The following is a 16,713-nucleotide window of genomic DNA, read 5'->3' as shown; positions in this document are numbered from 1 at the left end:
TTCACATTTCTTCCCTGGCTCCAGGCCTCTCCAACTCCAACCCCAGCCCCAATATCTCATCGCTAACCCCAAACGGTAACGCTGCCTCTCGTGCCGCAGTCGGTGGGCCGATGCTGAACATGGTATTTGGAGCGGCGTTTGACGGAGATCTCCCCCGCTTCAAGAGTACGTGGCGCTCTCCAGGTATCGGATCTTGGTTGGGAGATTGAGTGCTGATTACTTGCGTCCAATCCGCTGCAGACCTGCTGATGATGCTGGACATGGGCAGGGGCCGCCTCAAGGAGGCGGTGGAGGCGCTGAGGGTGGAAGATGCCGGCATGCTACAGGGTCTCGGGGCACTACATGTTGCTGCCGGCAGAGAGCGGCTGGAGGTGTGCAAGTACTTGGTTGAGGAGCTGCAGGTTGATGTCGATGGTGTCGACAAGGGAGGTCAGGGTCCCTCAAAAAGCCGATATCGATTTAGGTTTTTGTGAACAAATTTAATTTTTGTTTGCTAATTAGCATCGTTGTAGGAAACTATGGGTTTGCCAAATTTCTCCGAGTGCTATTTTACATTTCCAGCGTGGTCATGCGGGAAGGGACTTTTTCGGTTTTATGTCCCTGCAAATAATTACTGTTTTTGGAAAATTGGGCTTGCTAACTGCTAAGGTTATGGCTGGTAGTGTGATGGAAACAGCTATTGCACTCACTCATGGAAGTAATGATAATATAACATCTAGGTTGCTCTGCATGTTTGCCACTCACTATTTAATATGCTAAGATAGTAAGATATGTCTGTGTCCTGTGTGTTTTAGAGTTTTTATTTTTATTTTCATATAGCTTCATATGGAAACACCATGCTCTTTTCCATGATCATCCTCACGGCATGGAGACTGTGGAAACACCGCAACGGTTGTGTGTTCAATGGGGACAGGCCTTCCATGCGCTCGCTGAATGTATCAAGGACGATGCTAGAGCTTGGGCTCGCGCAGGGGCCAAGGGGCTTAGCCAGTTGATCGACGAGACTTAGACCTTTGTAGTAGGGTCGCACCTACCCTTCTTATGCGCTCTTGTACGTCTTGCTCACGCCGCCTTCGCGTATGTGCTTGGAGGACTAGCTCTGTAACCTTCAAACTCTATTTTCTTCTATCAATGCAATGATACGCAAGTCTTTTGCGTATTCGTGAAAAGGAAACACCATGCTCAGTGGGAAAGTATCCAATGCACCCAACCATCTAGTGCCACTGGGGCACCCAGTTTGAAAAACGCTCTTTGCAAATGTTGGAAATTTCTGAAAAATATGTACATGTTGTGGTAGTAATAACAAGAATCTACCATACCATAAAATTCCAAATGCAAATTTGAAACATTATATAAGTGGGCCCCATTGGGGGTAAATTAGTATCTTTTCTTGATATTTTTATCTGCATTTCAGACACATGCATATAAATTAGTTGCCATTTCTACTTCATATAACATATAAACCCATGGGTATATTTCGTGTATATTGAGTAGCTATTTCTACATTTTTTGCTGTCAGACAAGATAGTGCAGTGTTATGACATTTCCGTGTATTTTGTGTGGATGAAAAGTTGTTCTTTCAGAGAAATAAAATCTTATTTCCTTGCTAAACCCAGAAAGGTTTTGCATCAATAAGCGGTACATCACTATGTGCTTGACAGGTAAAACACCTCTGTTTTTTGTGATACTTTGTAAGCATGTGGGTATTGCCAAATATCTTCTTGATCATGGTGCCAATCCAAACAAAGTCAACAGTGATGGGATCTCCCCTTTACATCAGGCCACTATATCAGGTCTACCTCTATAAACACATGCCTCTGTTTTGGTTTTGCGTGCTGCAACTTTTCTTGTCTTCTGAATTTCCAAGTTTGTACGATGGTGTGGTTTAGTATTGTACTAGGACCTATTTTTCTTTGTTCCATATGGTAATAAATTATATGTATTAGCTTTAATTCCTTCCTGTCCAAACAAGACATTATTTATGGCACATGTTCAAGGCAGAGTGAGGTGCATAAGACTTTTCAAAAGAAAGATATTGTCCGGAGAAATACTTATCCTCTGTTGTAACAAATTCATGAATTCATTTTCTTTGAAAATGAGAATTGTCACAGAAACACCTATCCTCTTATCCAGCAAGGTTGTCCATCTTGTTTCAGGAGATCGTGAAACTGTTAAACTATTGCTTGCTAAAGGAGCCTATATCGACCCAGTAGCTTTTTGTGGGACACCACTTCATTGTGCTGCTGCTAACGGGGATGCGGACATTATGAAGATTTTATTGGACCACAATGCGGATGTAAGTTTATGAGTGTATATGTTTCTGCCTTAAGTTTCGCATTGGACAGGTGAATGTGCATGGCAAACTTTAATTTCTTGTGTTCTGATAAAGTAAACACATTAGCTGTCTTTTTCGTGCTCTATTAAGTTTTTTTTTGTGAAAACTATTAACTTATTGTTGTCTGGTTGCTTGATTCTACTTTCTTGTTTTTGCATTTAAGATCATAGAAGGCTTGGACTCATTTGCGAGCAGTGTTAGCTAACTTGTTCTGCGCATTTAACTATTTTTCTCTCTAAACACACATTGAAGTGTCAAGTGTGTCATTTTGCGTTAGAGAGTAAACATCAAGATAATGAAAAGTACAAACAAAGGCCAAGAAAAACGAAAATCTACCAAAAAGCCCAATGCCTAGCTAACAAGAAGTATCACTAGTTAGATCGTGCCATCATAACAAGTGTCGAAGTTCTTCATCAACTTCTATTTAAATTCACAGCACTGTATATCTATCAAATCTAGGATCTGTTTCCTTGCATTAGGAATAGTTATGCTGTCAACGTATGCAACATTCTACTTACATATTTATCACTTTTGGTCCCTTAAATGTCAATACGTTAAAAGTAACTTCTTGATGAAATTGCCTTTTTCCGTATTTGCCACAAATCTTCTCTATCTTGTGCTGGTGCTCACTTTTAAAGTGCCATAAAAAATTTCAAGGTTTGACGAAATGCTAGTAATCTATTAAATAAGTTGCCAATGTCATGGTTTTTGTAATGCCTTGAAAGCTGTTTAATTCTAGTGATCTTGATGTGTCCGTTTTTGCCTATATCACTTGATTACCATTTTGACTAGAGGAACTAATATCTTAATTTTTTTCTCACCAGTGCAACAAACTGGTAAATGGTCAAACACCTCTTATTGCAGCTGTAGGTGGTGCCTCAATGAACTGTATGCTTCTCTTGCTTAAGGTATTGTACCTTCATCTTAGCCTTGTCTAGTCCTCAAAATTTGAAGAGTCTGATCTGTTGGCTATGTAGTGAAAGAAAAATCTCGCTTAAGATGAGAATGTTCAACTTCTTATGCTGCCTTTGTTTTATGTACACTGCTATTTGTCCCACATGCAGTGGGTACTTTACCCCTTCTTTAAGCACTTGTGCTCAGTGAGGTGACCACAAGTATTCTGACAGTGAAACCAACTAAATAAACTAGTTGTTAATTTATGCTGAAACGGTGGCACTATGGTTGCTATTTATTCCTGTAAGTGCGGAAGTTTGAAATGCTGCCGAGTTCATCTTGAGGACTCACTTACCCAGGTTATCCCGAGGACAGACATTTAACATCTGTTTCTGTGACAGGCCGGTGCTGATCACAAGGCAGCTTTAACCCATTCTTTAAAGAATCTCCATTCTGAAAAACTTGTTTCAACTGACTTTGTCAATTGCTTGATGGAGGACATTTCTGCCAGCCATTTTCCTGATGATGTAAGATTTACCCCCTTTTGACACTACATGCTTGTACAGTTCTGTTTTTTGATGAATCATTATTTTAGAGTTCTAATACGCACTACAACATGCAGTACATGCGCTGTTTTTTGGAACTCTACACCCCTACACTTTTATTATAAGTTGCAACCCTCGCATTCCCATTAGGAGTTCTAAGGAGATAAGAAGACACTATTCTCCTTTTTTTAGATATAATGGAAGCTTTTCTTACCCCTGGCTTGTGCATGATGTGCGAACTAGCGGAACGTCTTGCCTTCTCAGGCCGACGGCTTTGTGTTATATAGATGGGGCGCACCTCCCATAACAGCGCATACATTCGGTTGAGATTACATTCTTGGAGATAAAGAAAGGAGGTAGAGATAAGAGATACAAGAGATAAACATTATACTCTAACTACCTAACCAGATGCTCCTCATGGAGATATCCGTCAGCCATGTAGATATTGATGTGTTTAACACCCTCCCTTAATCACAACTCTATTAAGTTGAGATTATACTTGAAGTTTTCAAAGCTCTTGACCGGCAATGCCTTTGTGAATCCATCTGCAATTTGATCACTGGAATGCACAAAACGAATGTCAAGTTTCTTGTGAGCCACCCTTTCTCTGACAAAATGAAAATCTATCTCAATGTGTTTGGTCCTGGCATGAAACACTGGATTAGCTGAGAGATAGGTGGCACCAAGGTTATCCCACCACAAACATGGAGCTTGTTTAATTTTTATACCAAGTTCCTTGAGCATGGATTGAACCCATATGATTTCAGCCGTGGCATTTGCCAATGCTTTATATTCTGCCTCTGTACTAGATCTGGAGACTGTAGCTTGCTTGCGAGCACACCATGAAATTAAGTTGGGTCCAAAGAAAATAGCAAAACCACCAATAGAGCGTCTATCATCAAGACAGCCTGCCCAATCAGAATCAGAGAATGCACTGACAAGTGTAGAGGATGACTTGCTAAAATTGAGACCCATGCTTAATGTGTTTTTGACATATCTAACTATCCGTTTGGCAGCAGTCAAATGAACAGTTGTAGGTGCATGAAGGAACTGACATACTTTGTTGACAACAAAAGAAATATCAGGCCTAGTAAGAGTAAGGTATTGAAGAGCTCCTACCAAGCTTCTGTATTTTGTGCTATCCTCTTGATTCAAGAGAGTTCCTTGTGTGAGAGATAATTTTTCTGAACTGGACAGTGGAGTAGGTGTAGGTTTACAACCCTGTAGTCCAGCTTTTCTTACCAAGTCAACTGCATACTTTTCTTGGGAGAGATGAAGTCCATCCTTGTGCCTCTTTACTTCAATCCCAAGAAAATAATGCAAGTCTCCAAGATCCTTCAAGGCAAAGTCTCTACTCAAATCTTTTAACAACCCTGTGATAGCTTCATCAGATGAGCTTGTCACAATAATATCATCAACATATATCAAAACAAACATGCATGTATTGAACTTGTTGTAGATGAACAGAGAGGTGTCAGACTTTGAAGGGACAAAACCGAGTGTTTGCATTTTGTGACAGAGACGGGAGTACCATGCTCTTGGTCCCTGTTTCAAACCATAAAGTGCTTTGTCCAACTTGCAGACATGATAGGGTGCACTTTTACTTATAAACTCAGGAGGTTGTTTCATATATACCTCCTCTTCCAGAACACCGTAAAGAAACGCGTTCTGAACATCAAGTTGCCTGAGATTCCATCCCCTGGAAACAACAATAGACAAAACAAGACGGATAGTGGCAGCTTTAACAACTGGACTAAACGTGTCCTCGTAATCTATGCCATACCGTTGTTTAAAGCCCTTTGCAACGAGCCTAGCCTTGTAGCGATCAATAGTTTCATCAGATTTCCTCTTTATTTTGAATACCCACTTGCAGTCAATTAAATTTTTACCTTGCTGTGGGGGAACCAAATGCCAAGTTTTATTTTCTTGAGTGCCATGTATTCTTCATTCATAGCATTTTTCCATCTTTCATCACCAAGTGCTTCCTGGAGCGTCTGGGGTTCACCTATAGAACAAACCATACCGTATTTGGTTATGTGTTTATAATTAACAGGATGTATTACCCCATGTTGTAGTCGTGTACGCTGTGACGGTGCAGCATCAGGATCTTCGGCCATAGAAAATCCCGAAGCAGAAGCTCTTGTAGCAGAATCTGCTCCTGCCGGATCTTCTGTGGCAGTTTGATCAGGTGCAGCATGTTCTGTAGGCACAGAAGATCCCGGGGCCTCATCATTGGTGGATGATGGCGGATCAGCCTCGAGGCGGACGCCAGCCTTCGACGCGCGCGTGGGTGCACAGGAGTCCGCGCCCGGTCCCGCAGCAGATCCGGACCCAGTGTCAGGCCGGCGAACCTAGTCGCGCCGCTTGTACGTGACTGGTTGGTCACGGAAGCGCGCGCCGTCCTGGCGAACCGCGGGCTGCCGCGTGTCGGACGGGGGTTGGCGCGGAGAGGCACTTGGGCCGCCGCCAATTGGAGCACCCACGCGCGTCTGGAGACAGCCGCACGGTCGGCTGGCCCTGTCGCCTGCGCGTCTGGCGCGTCTGCCGGCTCTGGCGCGTCTGCCGGCGCCGATCCCGAGGGAGATCGACTGAACTGCTGCTGCGGAGCCGATCCCGAGGAGGATTTGCCTCCTGGATGCGGACACATGCGATATGGACCTGCCGGCGTGTTATTTTCACTGTTTTCTTCATTATTTTCACTGTTATCTCCTGGAACATCATCAGAAAACTCATGCACACCATTAGTAGCAGGATTAGTCAACATTTGATCATCAGAATTCAGACCCCCTTGATCAATGGTGGTAAGATGAGTAGGTAAGAGGAGAATTTCTTCTTGGAGGCGAGCACCGGCGTTTGGGTGAAGGGTGGCGAAAGGAAATTTTGTTTCGTCAAAAACGACGTCACGGGATATATAGACACGACCAGTGGAAATATCTAAACACTTGACACCTTTGTGTTGAGGGCTATACCCTAGAAAAGCACATTGTTTTGAGCGAAGCATGAGTTTTCTTTTGTTGTATGGGCGAAGATTGGGCCAACAAGCACACCCAAACACGCGAAGAGATTTATAGTCTGGTTTGATGTGAAGAAATCTTTCTACTGGAGTTTGATTATTGATGACTCGACTAGGAAGCATATTAATGATGTGAACAGCAGTAAGAAAGGCCTCATCCCAAAACTTGAGGGGCATGGAGGCTCCTGCCAGGAGAGCTAGCCCGACCTCAACTATGTGTCTGTGCTTCCGTTCAGCGGAGCCATTCTGTTGATGGGCATGAGGACATGAGACGTGGTGTGATATGCCAAGTGTTTGGAAGGAGGAGTTGAGTTTTTCATACTCCCCCCCCTAGTCCGATTGGACTGCAATAATTTTGCTATCAAATTTTCGTTCAACCAAGGCTTGAAAGTTTTGAAAAACTTGAAAGACATCAGATCTCTTTTTGAGAAGATAAATCCACACAAACTTGCTATAGTCATCTATAAAGCTTACATAACACTCATGTCTACCAACAGAAGTGGGAGCAGGACCCCACACATCAGAAAAGATCAATTGAAGTGGTTTGGTAGAGACACTAGTAGATACTGGATACGATAATTGATGACTTTTAGCACATTGACAAGAATCACAAATAGTTTCGATATTTCGCTCACCAACAAATGGGAGTTTATTTTTCCTAAGCAATTTTTCAACTAAAGAAAAAGCAGCATGCCCTAATCGATCGTGCCACCGTGTTGACGAAACTTTGACAACACCATTGGCTTGTTTATTGAGTCTCCTGAGCTCAGGAATCAACGGGTAAAGCCCTCGAACACATCTACCTCGATAGAGAACCTTCTTCGTGGCCTGGTCCTTGATCAAAAAGAAATAAGGATGAAATTTGAGGAAAACATGATTATCAAGGGCAATTCTGTGAACAGAGAGGAGACTTTTGGCAGCACTAGGGACATGCAAAATTTTCTTAAGATGAATTGGACGGTGAGGGGTACGAAACGTAGAATGACCAATGTGACAAATCTGCATACCTTCTCCACTTGCCGTGTGGATGTGATCTTTGCCACGATATTTGTCTTTCATCGTGACCTTCTCAAGTTCATTGGTGATGTGATTGGTGGCGCCGCTATCGACGTACCAATTTTTGTCGATGTCGTAGGATCCATCAGCCGCGGCAGCCACTTTTTCTTCATCTTGGGAGTCCTCGTCGTCTTCATCATAACGGTACCAGCAATCCTTCGCGGTATGCCCTGGTTTACCGCAAATTTGGCAGCGAGGCAGCTCCGGTCGGGCCCGAGGTGGACCGCCGCCACGACGACCGCGAGATGCACCAGAGCGGCTATGGCCGCCGCCGCTGTTGCCGCCACCACCGTGTCCGCCAGATCGCCCCTTGGCGTGAGAGGAGCTACGGCCACGTGATCCACCACCACGGCCACGCACCGCGGCGTTGGTGGAGGAGCGGAAGCCGCCGCTGCCCGAGTGATTGAACTGGGCCATGCACTGGTCGAAGTTACTGAGCATGGCGTAGAGCTCGTCGAGGGAGACCGGCGTGACGCGTGCGTCGAGGGCGGAGACGAGGGGCTGGTAGTCAACGTCGAGGCCGTGGATGATGTAGGAGATGAGTTCGTCGTCTTGGATGGCCTTCCCCGCAGCGGCAAGCTCATCGGCGAGGCCACGGAGAGAGGCGAAGTAGGCGGCAACCGTCTGGTTGCCCTTCTGCGCATTGATGAGCGCCGTCTTGATATTATTCACGCGGCTCATGGACTGCGAGGAAAACATACCTGCCACCGCTGTCCAGAGCGCGTGCGCCGTGGTGACCGTGGTCACCCTCCTTGGAGAGGGTGCTGAGTAGGTAGCCCAGCACCTGTTGATCCTCCCGGACCCAGATTGGGTGGAGAGGGTTGGGCTCAGCGCTTTCTTTGCCATCCTTGTCCTTGGTGACATGAAGCCTGGCCGGCTCCGGTGTGGTGTCGTCGACGTAGCCGAAGACGCCGGCCCCGCACAGATGAGGAGTGACCTGCGTGCGCCAGAGCACGTAGTTCGTGCGTGTTAGCTTCTCGGTGACCTGCCCATTGAGGGTGGTCTGGGAAGCACTGGAGGAGGAGGAGGAAGACATGGCTAGGCTCAGTAGATGAGATCTCAGTAGATGGGAAGAGATGGGGCTCTGATTACCATGTGCGAACTAGCGGAACGTCTTGCCTTCTCAGGCCGACGGCTTCGTGTTATATAGATGGGGCGCACCTCCATAACAGCGCATACATTCGGTTGAGATTACATTCTTGCAGATAAAGAAAGGAGGTAGAGATAAGAGATACAAGAGATAAACATTATACTCTAACTACCTAACCAGATGCGCCTCATGGAGATATCCGCCAGCCATGTAGATATTGATGTGTTTAACACATGAATGCATATAGCCCAACTTATTGGTTTCATCTGAAAGTGGGAGAGACCAAAACCATTAAGAAAACCAAAAGGTGGGAAGAGCAACCAATGTACCATCGAATTACAAGTGGGTGGCCCAATTTGAGTCATAAATTCCCTGGTAAACCACTTCAGCTTCTTGGTGCCAACCTCCACTCGCTCCCTGTGATGTGAACATTGTAGGACAGTCCATGACAATACAACGTTCTAGAACTCACTTTGGCAATAAATCAAGCTAGCTAGGCACCAGCCCACCACTATCCCAAGCAATGATTATAGGTCAAAATCCCGAATGTGCAAGTTGTTCGCTATAGATTTGATAAAAAAAAATTTACTTGTTCATGTATTTCTGGACACAAGGGCTCATTAATGGGTGAATACTACTCTTTTGGACTCATGTTAATAGTTTGTTCATGCTACAAGACAACATACAGAAAAGAGAAGTTACCATGCTTGGTTGGTTTTAATTGGCTTTTGTCAAACATGGGGTATGTTAACGGTCACTAGCAAATAAATCATCACATATTTGTGAAGCTTGCAACGTATTTATTTTCACAGTTGCCTTTGTAAGTATTTCTGGAACAACATGGCTCAAACGCACAAAATGCTCGCGTTAGTTGAATTAAATGAATATTAAATAATACCAACCTAATATGTAATCAATCAATGTGTACAAGAGGGTATGAGGAAAGTTTGTCTAGGTTATGTATACACAGTAGATGGTACATAGGATCCTACAATGTGTGTGGGAAGTTTAAATGGTGGAGATCAGTACAACCTTGCCAATTATTAATTATGTAAATGTGACCTTCCTATTGGTGGTTAAGGCTGGTGGAAACTGGTGAAGTTGTCAGTAAATGTGAGCAAATATTTTTTTTATGCAATGGATCCGTATTTCCAGACATTTACAAGACAAATTTAAGTGTTTCTTTGAAACCTCTCTATTTTTTCCCAACTGAAGTCTTCATTAATTTTAATATCTTGATGATTCAGGATGAGCCTATGTCAAAAAGGAAAATCAGAGCTGCAGGGTTTAAGAAAATTGCGAATGTTGCTTTCAAGACGGAGCAATATCTTTGTGCGGCAAAATGCTACACTATGGTATATTTTAGCATCATATACTTCTTACATTCTCCCTTCCCAGCATTTCAGTTAGTCTATATGTTTCAATACGGATTGTGTACCTTTCTTTTTTGCTGAGCTCTCTACCCGAAGCCAGCAAAATTCAATTTTCATATATTATGACCTGATTTTTCATTTTTCTTGAATGCAAATACATTAACCTGAAATATTCTTTTGGACAAACTTACCAAATACCCAGATTTTCAAGCTGAACTAGGTGGTTGAAACTTATACAAATACCCAAATTTTCATGCTGAACTGAGTGGTTGGTATCAATGATTTTGAAACACAGGGCGCAAGATCCACACGCAGGGTCTACAGCCTAGATCACCGATTTTTGTTACAAATCACAGTGAGAGTTGTGCTTCCAGTTAGTCATAAACACGATGAGGGTAGATATCATAGCGTGTAAATCTGATGATGATGCATCTAGTTGAGGATGCATTAGTTTTTTGTTTGTACTCAACTGTCATATAGTTGTATAATAATGAATAAATGAAGTGGTAAAAAGTGTTATGAACTTGTTGGAAGACACGTGGAAATATAATTTATGCACATGGTATGACCTCAACATTTGTTGGTAATTGTGTGTTGGATTAATTGGCTCTGTATTCCAGGCTTGCTCATTCGTGGTTTACTTTTATACTGGCTCAAGTAATTATCTATACTATTTCAAATCTCTATGAAATCATGTGCAGATTATTTTATTTATTTATTTTATGGTCACTGTTGATTTGAGTTGTTGGCTGTAGGCAATAAGGTTTGATCCCAACAATGCAACATTGTACTCAAACAGGAGCCTTTGTTGGCTTCGCATGGGCGAGGGAGACAAGGCTTTGTGGGATGCTAACCAATGCAGAAAATTGCTGCTTGACTGGCCAAAAGCCTTTTACCGGCAGGGTGCAGCTCTGATGCTGCTGAAGGTTACATAGAAGATACTGTCGGATGTTTTTTCCACTTTGTCAGTTCGTCTGCTAATTATTTTTTACCATTATCTCAGGATTACAAAGGTGCAAGCGAGCATTTCTTGGATGGACTCAAGTTGGACCCCGCCAACACTGAGATGGAGGACGCATTACGGTATCCCATCTGTGGATTTTTTTTGTGGGGGATCCCATCTGTGTTTTTTGCAAACTGTTTTTTTTCTTCGTTTGGGCAGAATCCTCATTGGTTACATCATGCATTTTGAAGATGTACTTTCATTATTGGTGGTTAACTAAAGTATACTGAGTTACATGCTTCAGCACAGCTGATCGTTAGTTACAAGACTTATATATAGTATTCATCCTGTTTTTTAGATTTTATAGTATTCGTCCCTTAACTATGCTGTGGATAAACACATGTCTTTACCTTGAGAACTTGCGAATATGTTAATTAAACTCTGTTCAGTTTGCAGTTCGTGTATGACCTTCGATGATTGCTTTTTTTTGCCCTTTTTAACGGCCTTTTCTTGTCCACTTTTTTTTGTTGTGCATTTGCTCCAAAAGTGTTACAAGTGACATATACCATCGGGTGTTTCCTGGTCTCTCATGGTTCGCTTTTGAATATGCAGGAAAGCTTATGATGCCATGAAAGATGTCTCGAAGCACCAAGGCTGAGTAACTGCTCGAGTGTTGCAGACTTGCAAGGAGAGGCCGGAGTGCTGGATCTGGTCTCTAGTCGAGTTGTCGTTGAACTTTTCACCTTTTGAGCTACCTGTCGTTGAGCGTCTCACCTTTTGCTTAAAGACTTCCAATTCCTGAACTAAGTAATCTGTTGAATTCCTGAACCAAGTTGTCTGTTGGGAAATCAAGTAATCTGATGGGAATCAAGTAACTCTGTCATGTCTGCATGCATAAATATATCTAGCTTGTGTTCTTTGATTCCTATTGTCTTTCATCTCATTTTAGCTCACGGTCTGGGTGTCCTAAGCGCATCTTTAAATCATCCAAAAAAAAAAACACTTGTCTGCAAAAAAAATACAGCCTTGAGAGTTACACCAACCCATCCAGTGGAGCTCCCAGTAAGGGCATCTCCAACAGTTGTAAGATACGTGTGTTGGTAAATTTGCCACCTAGGATATAGTGATGATGTGGCATGTAATAAATATGGAGAGAGAGAGCAAAATTGTATGTAGATTAACCAACAACATATGCACAAGGTCCAAGGTGAAATAGAGAGCAATCACATTTATTTTCTCACCATCTATTGGATAACTTACATACAACCTATTGGAGTAGTTGTATGATAGCTTGTTGGTTGATGACATGGACATTTTACCAACAAGACTAACATACAACCTGTTGGAGATGCCCTAATCGGCCCCTCTCCCCACTAGTAGGGCGATTTTGCACATTGCAAAAAAAAAATAATCAAAACTTTAGGTGTGGGGATCTTTCCATCTCCAACCGCTACGCAGCCGATGCACATTGTTCGGAGTAATTGCAAGAGGCAAATGACAAATAGTAGAATAGTTGTTCTCATTGATAGGATTTGTTACAATATATACATCCCGTAGGGACGCGATGATACAAAGGGACGCGAGAGCGTCGGGGCAAAGGACGCCAAGGGAGAGGCTGCGTCGGTTGCCATCAGGAAACCGTAGCAGTTAACAAGGGGAGATTCCCTTCTAATTAAACATGTGTTTAATTCTAACACTCCCCCTAATCTCTGCTTGTCCATGTAGTATCATTAACTCAAAAGAGTCTCCTCCAAAAACCTTATGGCGAAAATATGAGGGGTAGTGTAATATATTGCTAAAACTCCTTCAAATCCAGTGGGAAAAATAAGGAGAAAATGATGCAACATATAATGGTTAGTCTCTTTTAACTCCATATGAGAAAACTCATAGAGTTTAGAGGACAATAAATATGTCACATATACTTTCTTAGAAACCCCGGTGGGGAAAACAGAAAATATGACATATGGTCTTGTGTTGATATTACCTCATTAAAAACCTTTATGAGAACCTAGAAAGTAAACTCATGAAGGGAAAAAGAGTATATATGATGCTTTCAACAGGAACAATTTAGGAAGATACTCCCCCTGATTCTTGCGTATTCCGAAGCCGTTATATACCAATTTCATGAGCACATTTATAGAAGATAGAAGTTGGTAGAGACCTGGTGAACAAATCAGTCACATGATTTGACTTGCAAGATATGCAATATAGTTATATTGCTTATTATGTAATCTGTTTGCATCCGGGCAACACAAGAAACATTATCGTTGAGATAATGGTTGGTCGATGTAGCCATGAGGTCTGTTTCGAAGACTCTTCATGAGAGGGCTATCACACCTAGTAGGGACACTAAGCTTGTCTACGATCTCACATAGTGGGGATTTGATCGATGTATCCAATGATATCGGTGTTCGCATTTCTATGAAACTGAAAAACCAGGACAAGATGTTTAATGCCTTGGAGATATTGAAAGATATTCTTAAGTACCAATCAATTGTGTTTGGTGGATCCAATGATATTATGGAACGTTGAGTCCCAGTATCTCATTTCCATCATCTCTTGGTCTAAATAGACCTTTCTCTATATCTAGAGAATGAACTACCATGAGAGTTATGGATGGATAAAATTTGTCCATAATGAATTTCTCCAATATATTATGGATATAGACAACATAATATACCATAATGTATGAATGAAGGTGCTCAATTTGTAGTAACGAGCGATGTTTTGGTTTACCCAAATCCTTTATTTTAAACTCCATCAGTTAGATGATTACATGTGTCGTCATTGCAGACACACTAACATGGATAATCATCATTGTAGGAGTAATCCTTGTGTATAAGGAACTCACTATGTCGGTTATACCAAATGTATCGACAATAATAAGACATATGGTGACTTATTGATTTTACATAATGTATGTTGCATATTGCATTTCGATTCAGAAGTGAGAATCCATCGGGAATCAACCATATATGTCTGAATCTAGTGATCCACATGGCACATGGATATGTGATCACTACATCTATCAACTGCAGAGGTAGATGATTTTGTACTGCCAATGATATAAGTTATCGGAAAGAGATTCCACCTCTGGAGAATAATTGGGTATCTGCGTGAACCCTTGTGCTATAATGCTTGCTCTTTGTTTCACCACCTCACTGTTCTCAATCATGTTTCCAGAAGAAAACTGGTGTAGGTATTGCTTATGAATACCTTCCCATTATTGAGCAAGATCATTTCTACCTAAATTATACTCTTTGCTTGAGTTCAGTCCGAGTGTTGTTCATACTTTGCCATGGCCATGGTCTTTGGATCTGAATCATCTGAAAGGTTTTGCAATCTAGTTGAGAAATGTATGTCGACAACTGTAGATTTCCGGTTATATGATTCTCCAGAATCTATATATCAATATATAGTTGATGGAAATATCGGTACCCATAGTGACTGCTCGCGATTTCCCAATGCGATTGAGTCGGGTATTCCGATGTCCCGGTCATTGTGTGCACTATGACCTGGGTTGGTGGAGGTTTCCCGTCCACTAGGTGTATACTACCCATTAGGTTTCTGTCAACGTGAAGTTGACTTGCATTTACTGATTCATAGGCCTTGACATCCTTGCTTGCAAGAAGTTGAATCCTGATGTACTTCTGCCATACATCTCCCCCTATTGCTTTGAACGGGGAGTGGAGTGGATTTTTTTGGTACCTCCACTCTTTCAGTCGTACTTTTACAGGATTGTAGGATTGTGTGACACCTTTATAGTCAGTAAATGAATCTGGCAGATTATTTGCAATGTGTTGTAAATCTTCTGAACGCATGGTTCAAATCTTTGAGTACGTGGATGTAACATCCCAAAATTCTAAATTTTGGAATGTTATAATAAATAGATACTTTCGATTGTTTGTTTGATTGTTGTGTGATTGATTGACTGAAAGTGAGTGAAATTAAAACTTTTCGAAAGTTAAATAAGAGGGAATAAAAGGACTTTTCCAAACTTTTTGCATTTATGATCTCCGTGAATTCAAATTCTTTTCAAAATACAAAACCCTAGAGAGAAGATGACATGACTTCTTCCATTTAACTAAATGAAAAGGGTTTTTGAAAAGATTTGAATTTCATTTGGAAATATTTCAAATTCAGAAACTTCAAGCAACTCAATGATTTTCATGAGAGAAGATAAAATGACTTCTTCAAAAACATATGAAATATGAGTTGGAAGTTTAAAAGAATCAAATTCAAGGTTCCTTTGAAAGTATTTTCAATTTGGAGTTATTTGGTTTTATTCAAATTATTTTTCTCCAAAAAAAAATATATGAAAAATAGGGTAAAATGATTTCCTACATTAGAAAATTGGAGAGAAATAAATTTGAATTTATTTTGATATTTTTAAAATGATTTTTACTAGGTTTTATTATAGCTGTAGCACTCTTTGCTTTATTTAAACTTTTGTAGATCTTATTTGATGCTAGAATAATGTTCAAGTTGTAGAAAATCTTTTTATGAAAATTTCGATATATTATATGCCTATAGTATTTTTTTACTTTAGTTGGTTTATATTATTTTCTTTACAAATTGTTAAAGAAACAAACTGCGTGTGCGGCCTATAACTATCCGTCGCCCAAATGTGTAACATAGTCAGCAGACAGGCCCATAACTGTTTTTATTTATTTTTCGGCTATGCTTGGAGAAAAAAAATATTATTTTCAGATATATTTTTTTACTTTTTTTCTTAAAAGAAAAAAATTTCAAAAAAAAAACTGCAGTGCGCGGCCGGCCGGTGTTGATTTTAGCCATGCGGTTGCTCGTTCATTTTATTTGTTCATCTATGTTTAGTCCCACATTGTTTATTCTTTGACCCCTAAGCCTCTTTTTCACCTATAAATATAGACCCATAAAAACTTCAAAAATAATCTGATTCAGGTTAAATCAATATTTTGGTTTGACTAGATTTATTAAAGAAAAATAATTTTCTCTTCTTCGACGGGACTTCTGAAAATTGTCTTCTCTTTCCGAAGTCGTTTTTTCTCTACCTTATAAAGATACCTTTCTTTGTTTTTTTATACTCCCGTAGTTTAGCCGTACCTATTTTTCTTTCGTAAAACATCTTGGCCCTAATGTTTTAAATAGCCATAACGTTTTACTCGTTCATCCAAATTAGATGAAACCAGCGCCTATAGTTTTGTATTGTTTTCACCCATCCAGTGAACCTGTCACATCAACTTTTTGAAATTTTTAAATTTCAAAATTTGTTCAGATTCATATTCAAATTTCTTTTGATCATAACTTGAGTTTCGTAACTTCGATTTAGTTGATTCCTTTTGCAAATCGAAATTCTTGACCTAAACTTTTTGATAAGGCCAAATTCACTTAATTTTGGTACTGTTAGAAATTGTTTTTTGTTGCAAGAGTTATTTGCTTGGTTTTGATGTTTTCCGAATTGTTTTGTTCGTTCTTTCCAATC

At 41.0% G+C, this 16,713-nt stretch overlaps 1 protein-coding gene across 1 annotated transcript; it reads left to right on the top strand.

Annotated features, from left to right (window-relative positions):
• The first annotated feature begins 103 nt into the window (after positions 1-103).
• On the top strand, positions 104-12,139 carry LOC119306947 (ankyrin-1-like). Its single transcript, XM_037583055.1, has 10 exons — positions 104-165; positions 241-429; positions 1,662-1,793; positions 2,157-2,296; positions 3,160-3,243; positions 3,631-3,756; positions 10,181-10,288; positions 11,062-11,232; positions 11,310-11,389; positions 11,862-12,139. The coding sequence occupies exons 1-10, from the start codon at positions 111-113 to the stop codon at positions 11,905-11,907; spliced, it is 1,131 nt and encodes a 376-aa protein (XP_037438952.1). The 5' UTR covers positions 104-110; the 3' UTR covers positions 11,908-12,139.
• Positions 12,140-16,713: the final 4,574 nt, after the last annotated feature.

Source organism: Triticum dicoccoides, chromosome 1A (assembly GCF_002162155.2).
Source record: "Triticum dicoccoides isolate Atlit2015 ecotype Zavitan chromosome 1A, WEW_v2.0, whole genome shotgun sequence".
NCBI classification, from domain to species: domain Eukaryota; kingdom Viridiplantae; phylum Streptophyta; class Magnoliopsida; order Poales; family Poaceae; genus Triticum; species Triticum dicoccoides.
The sequence above is the reverse complement of the archived record's forward strand: the minus strand, read 5'-3'. Positions and strand labels throughout refer to the sequence as shown.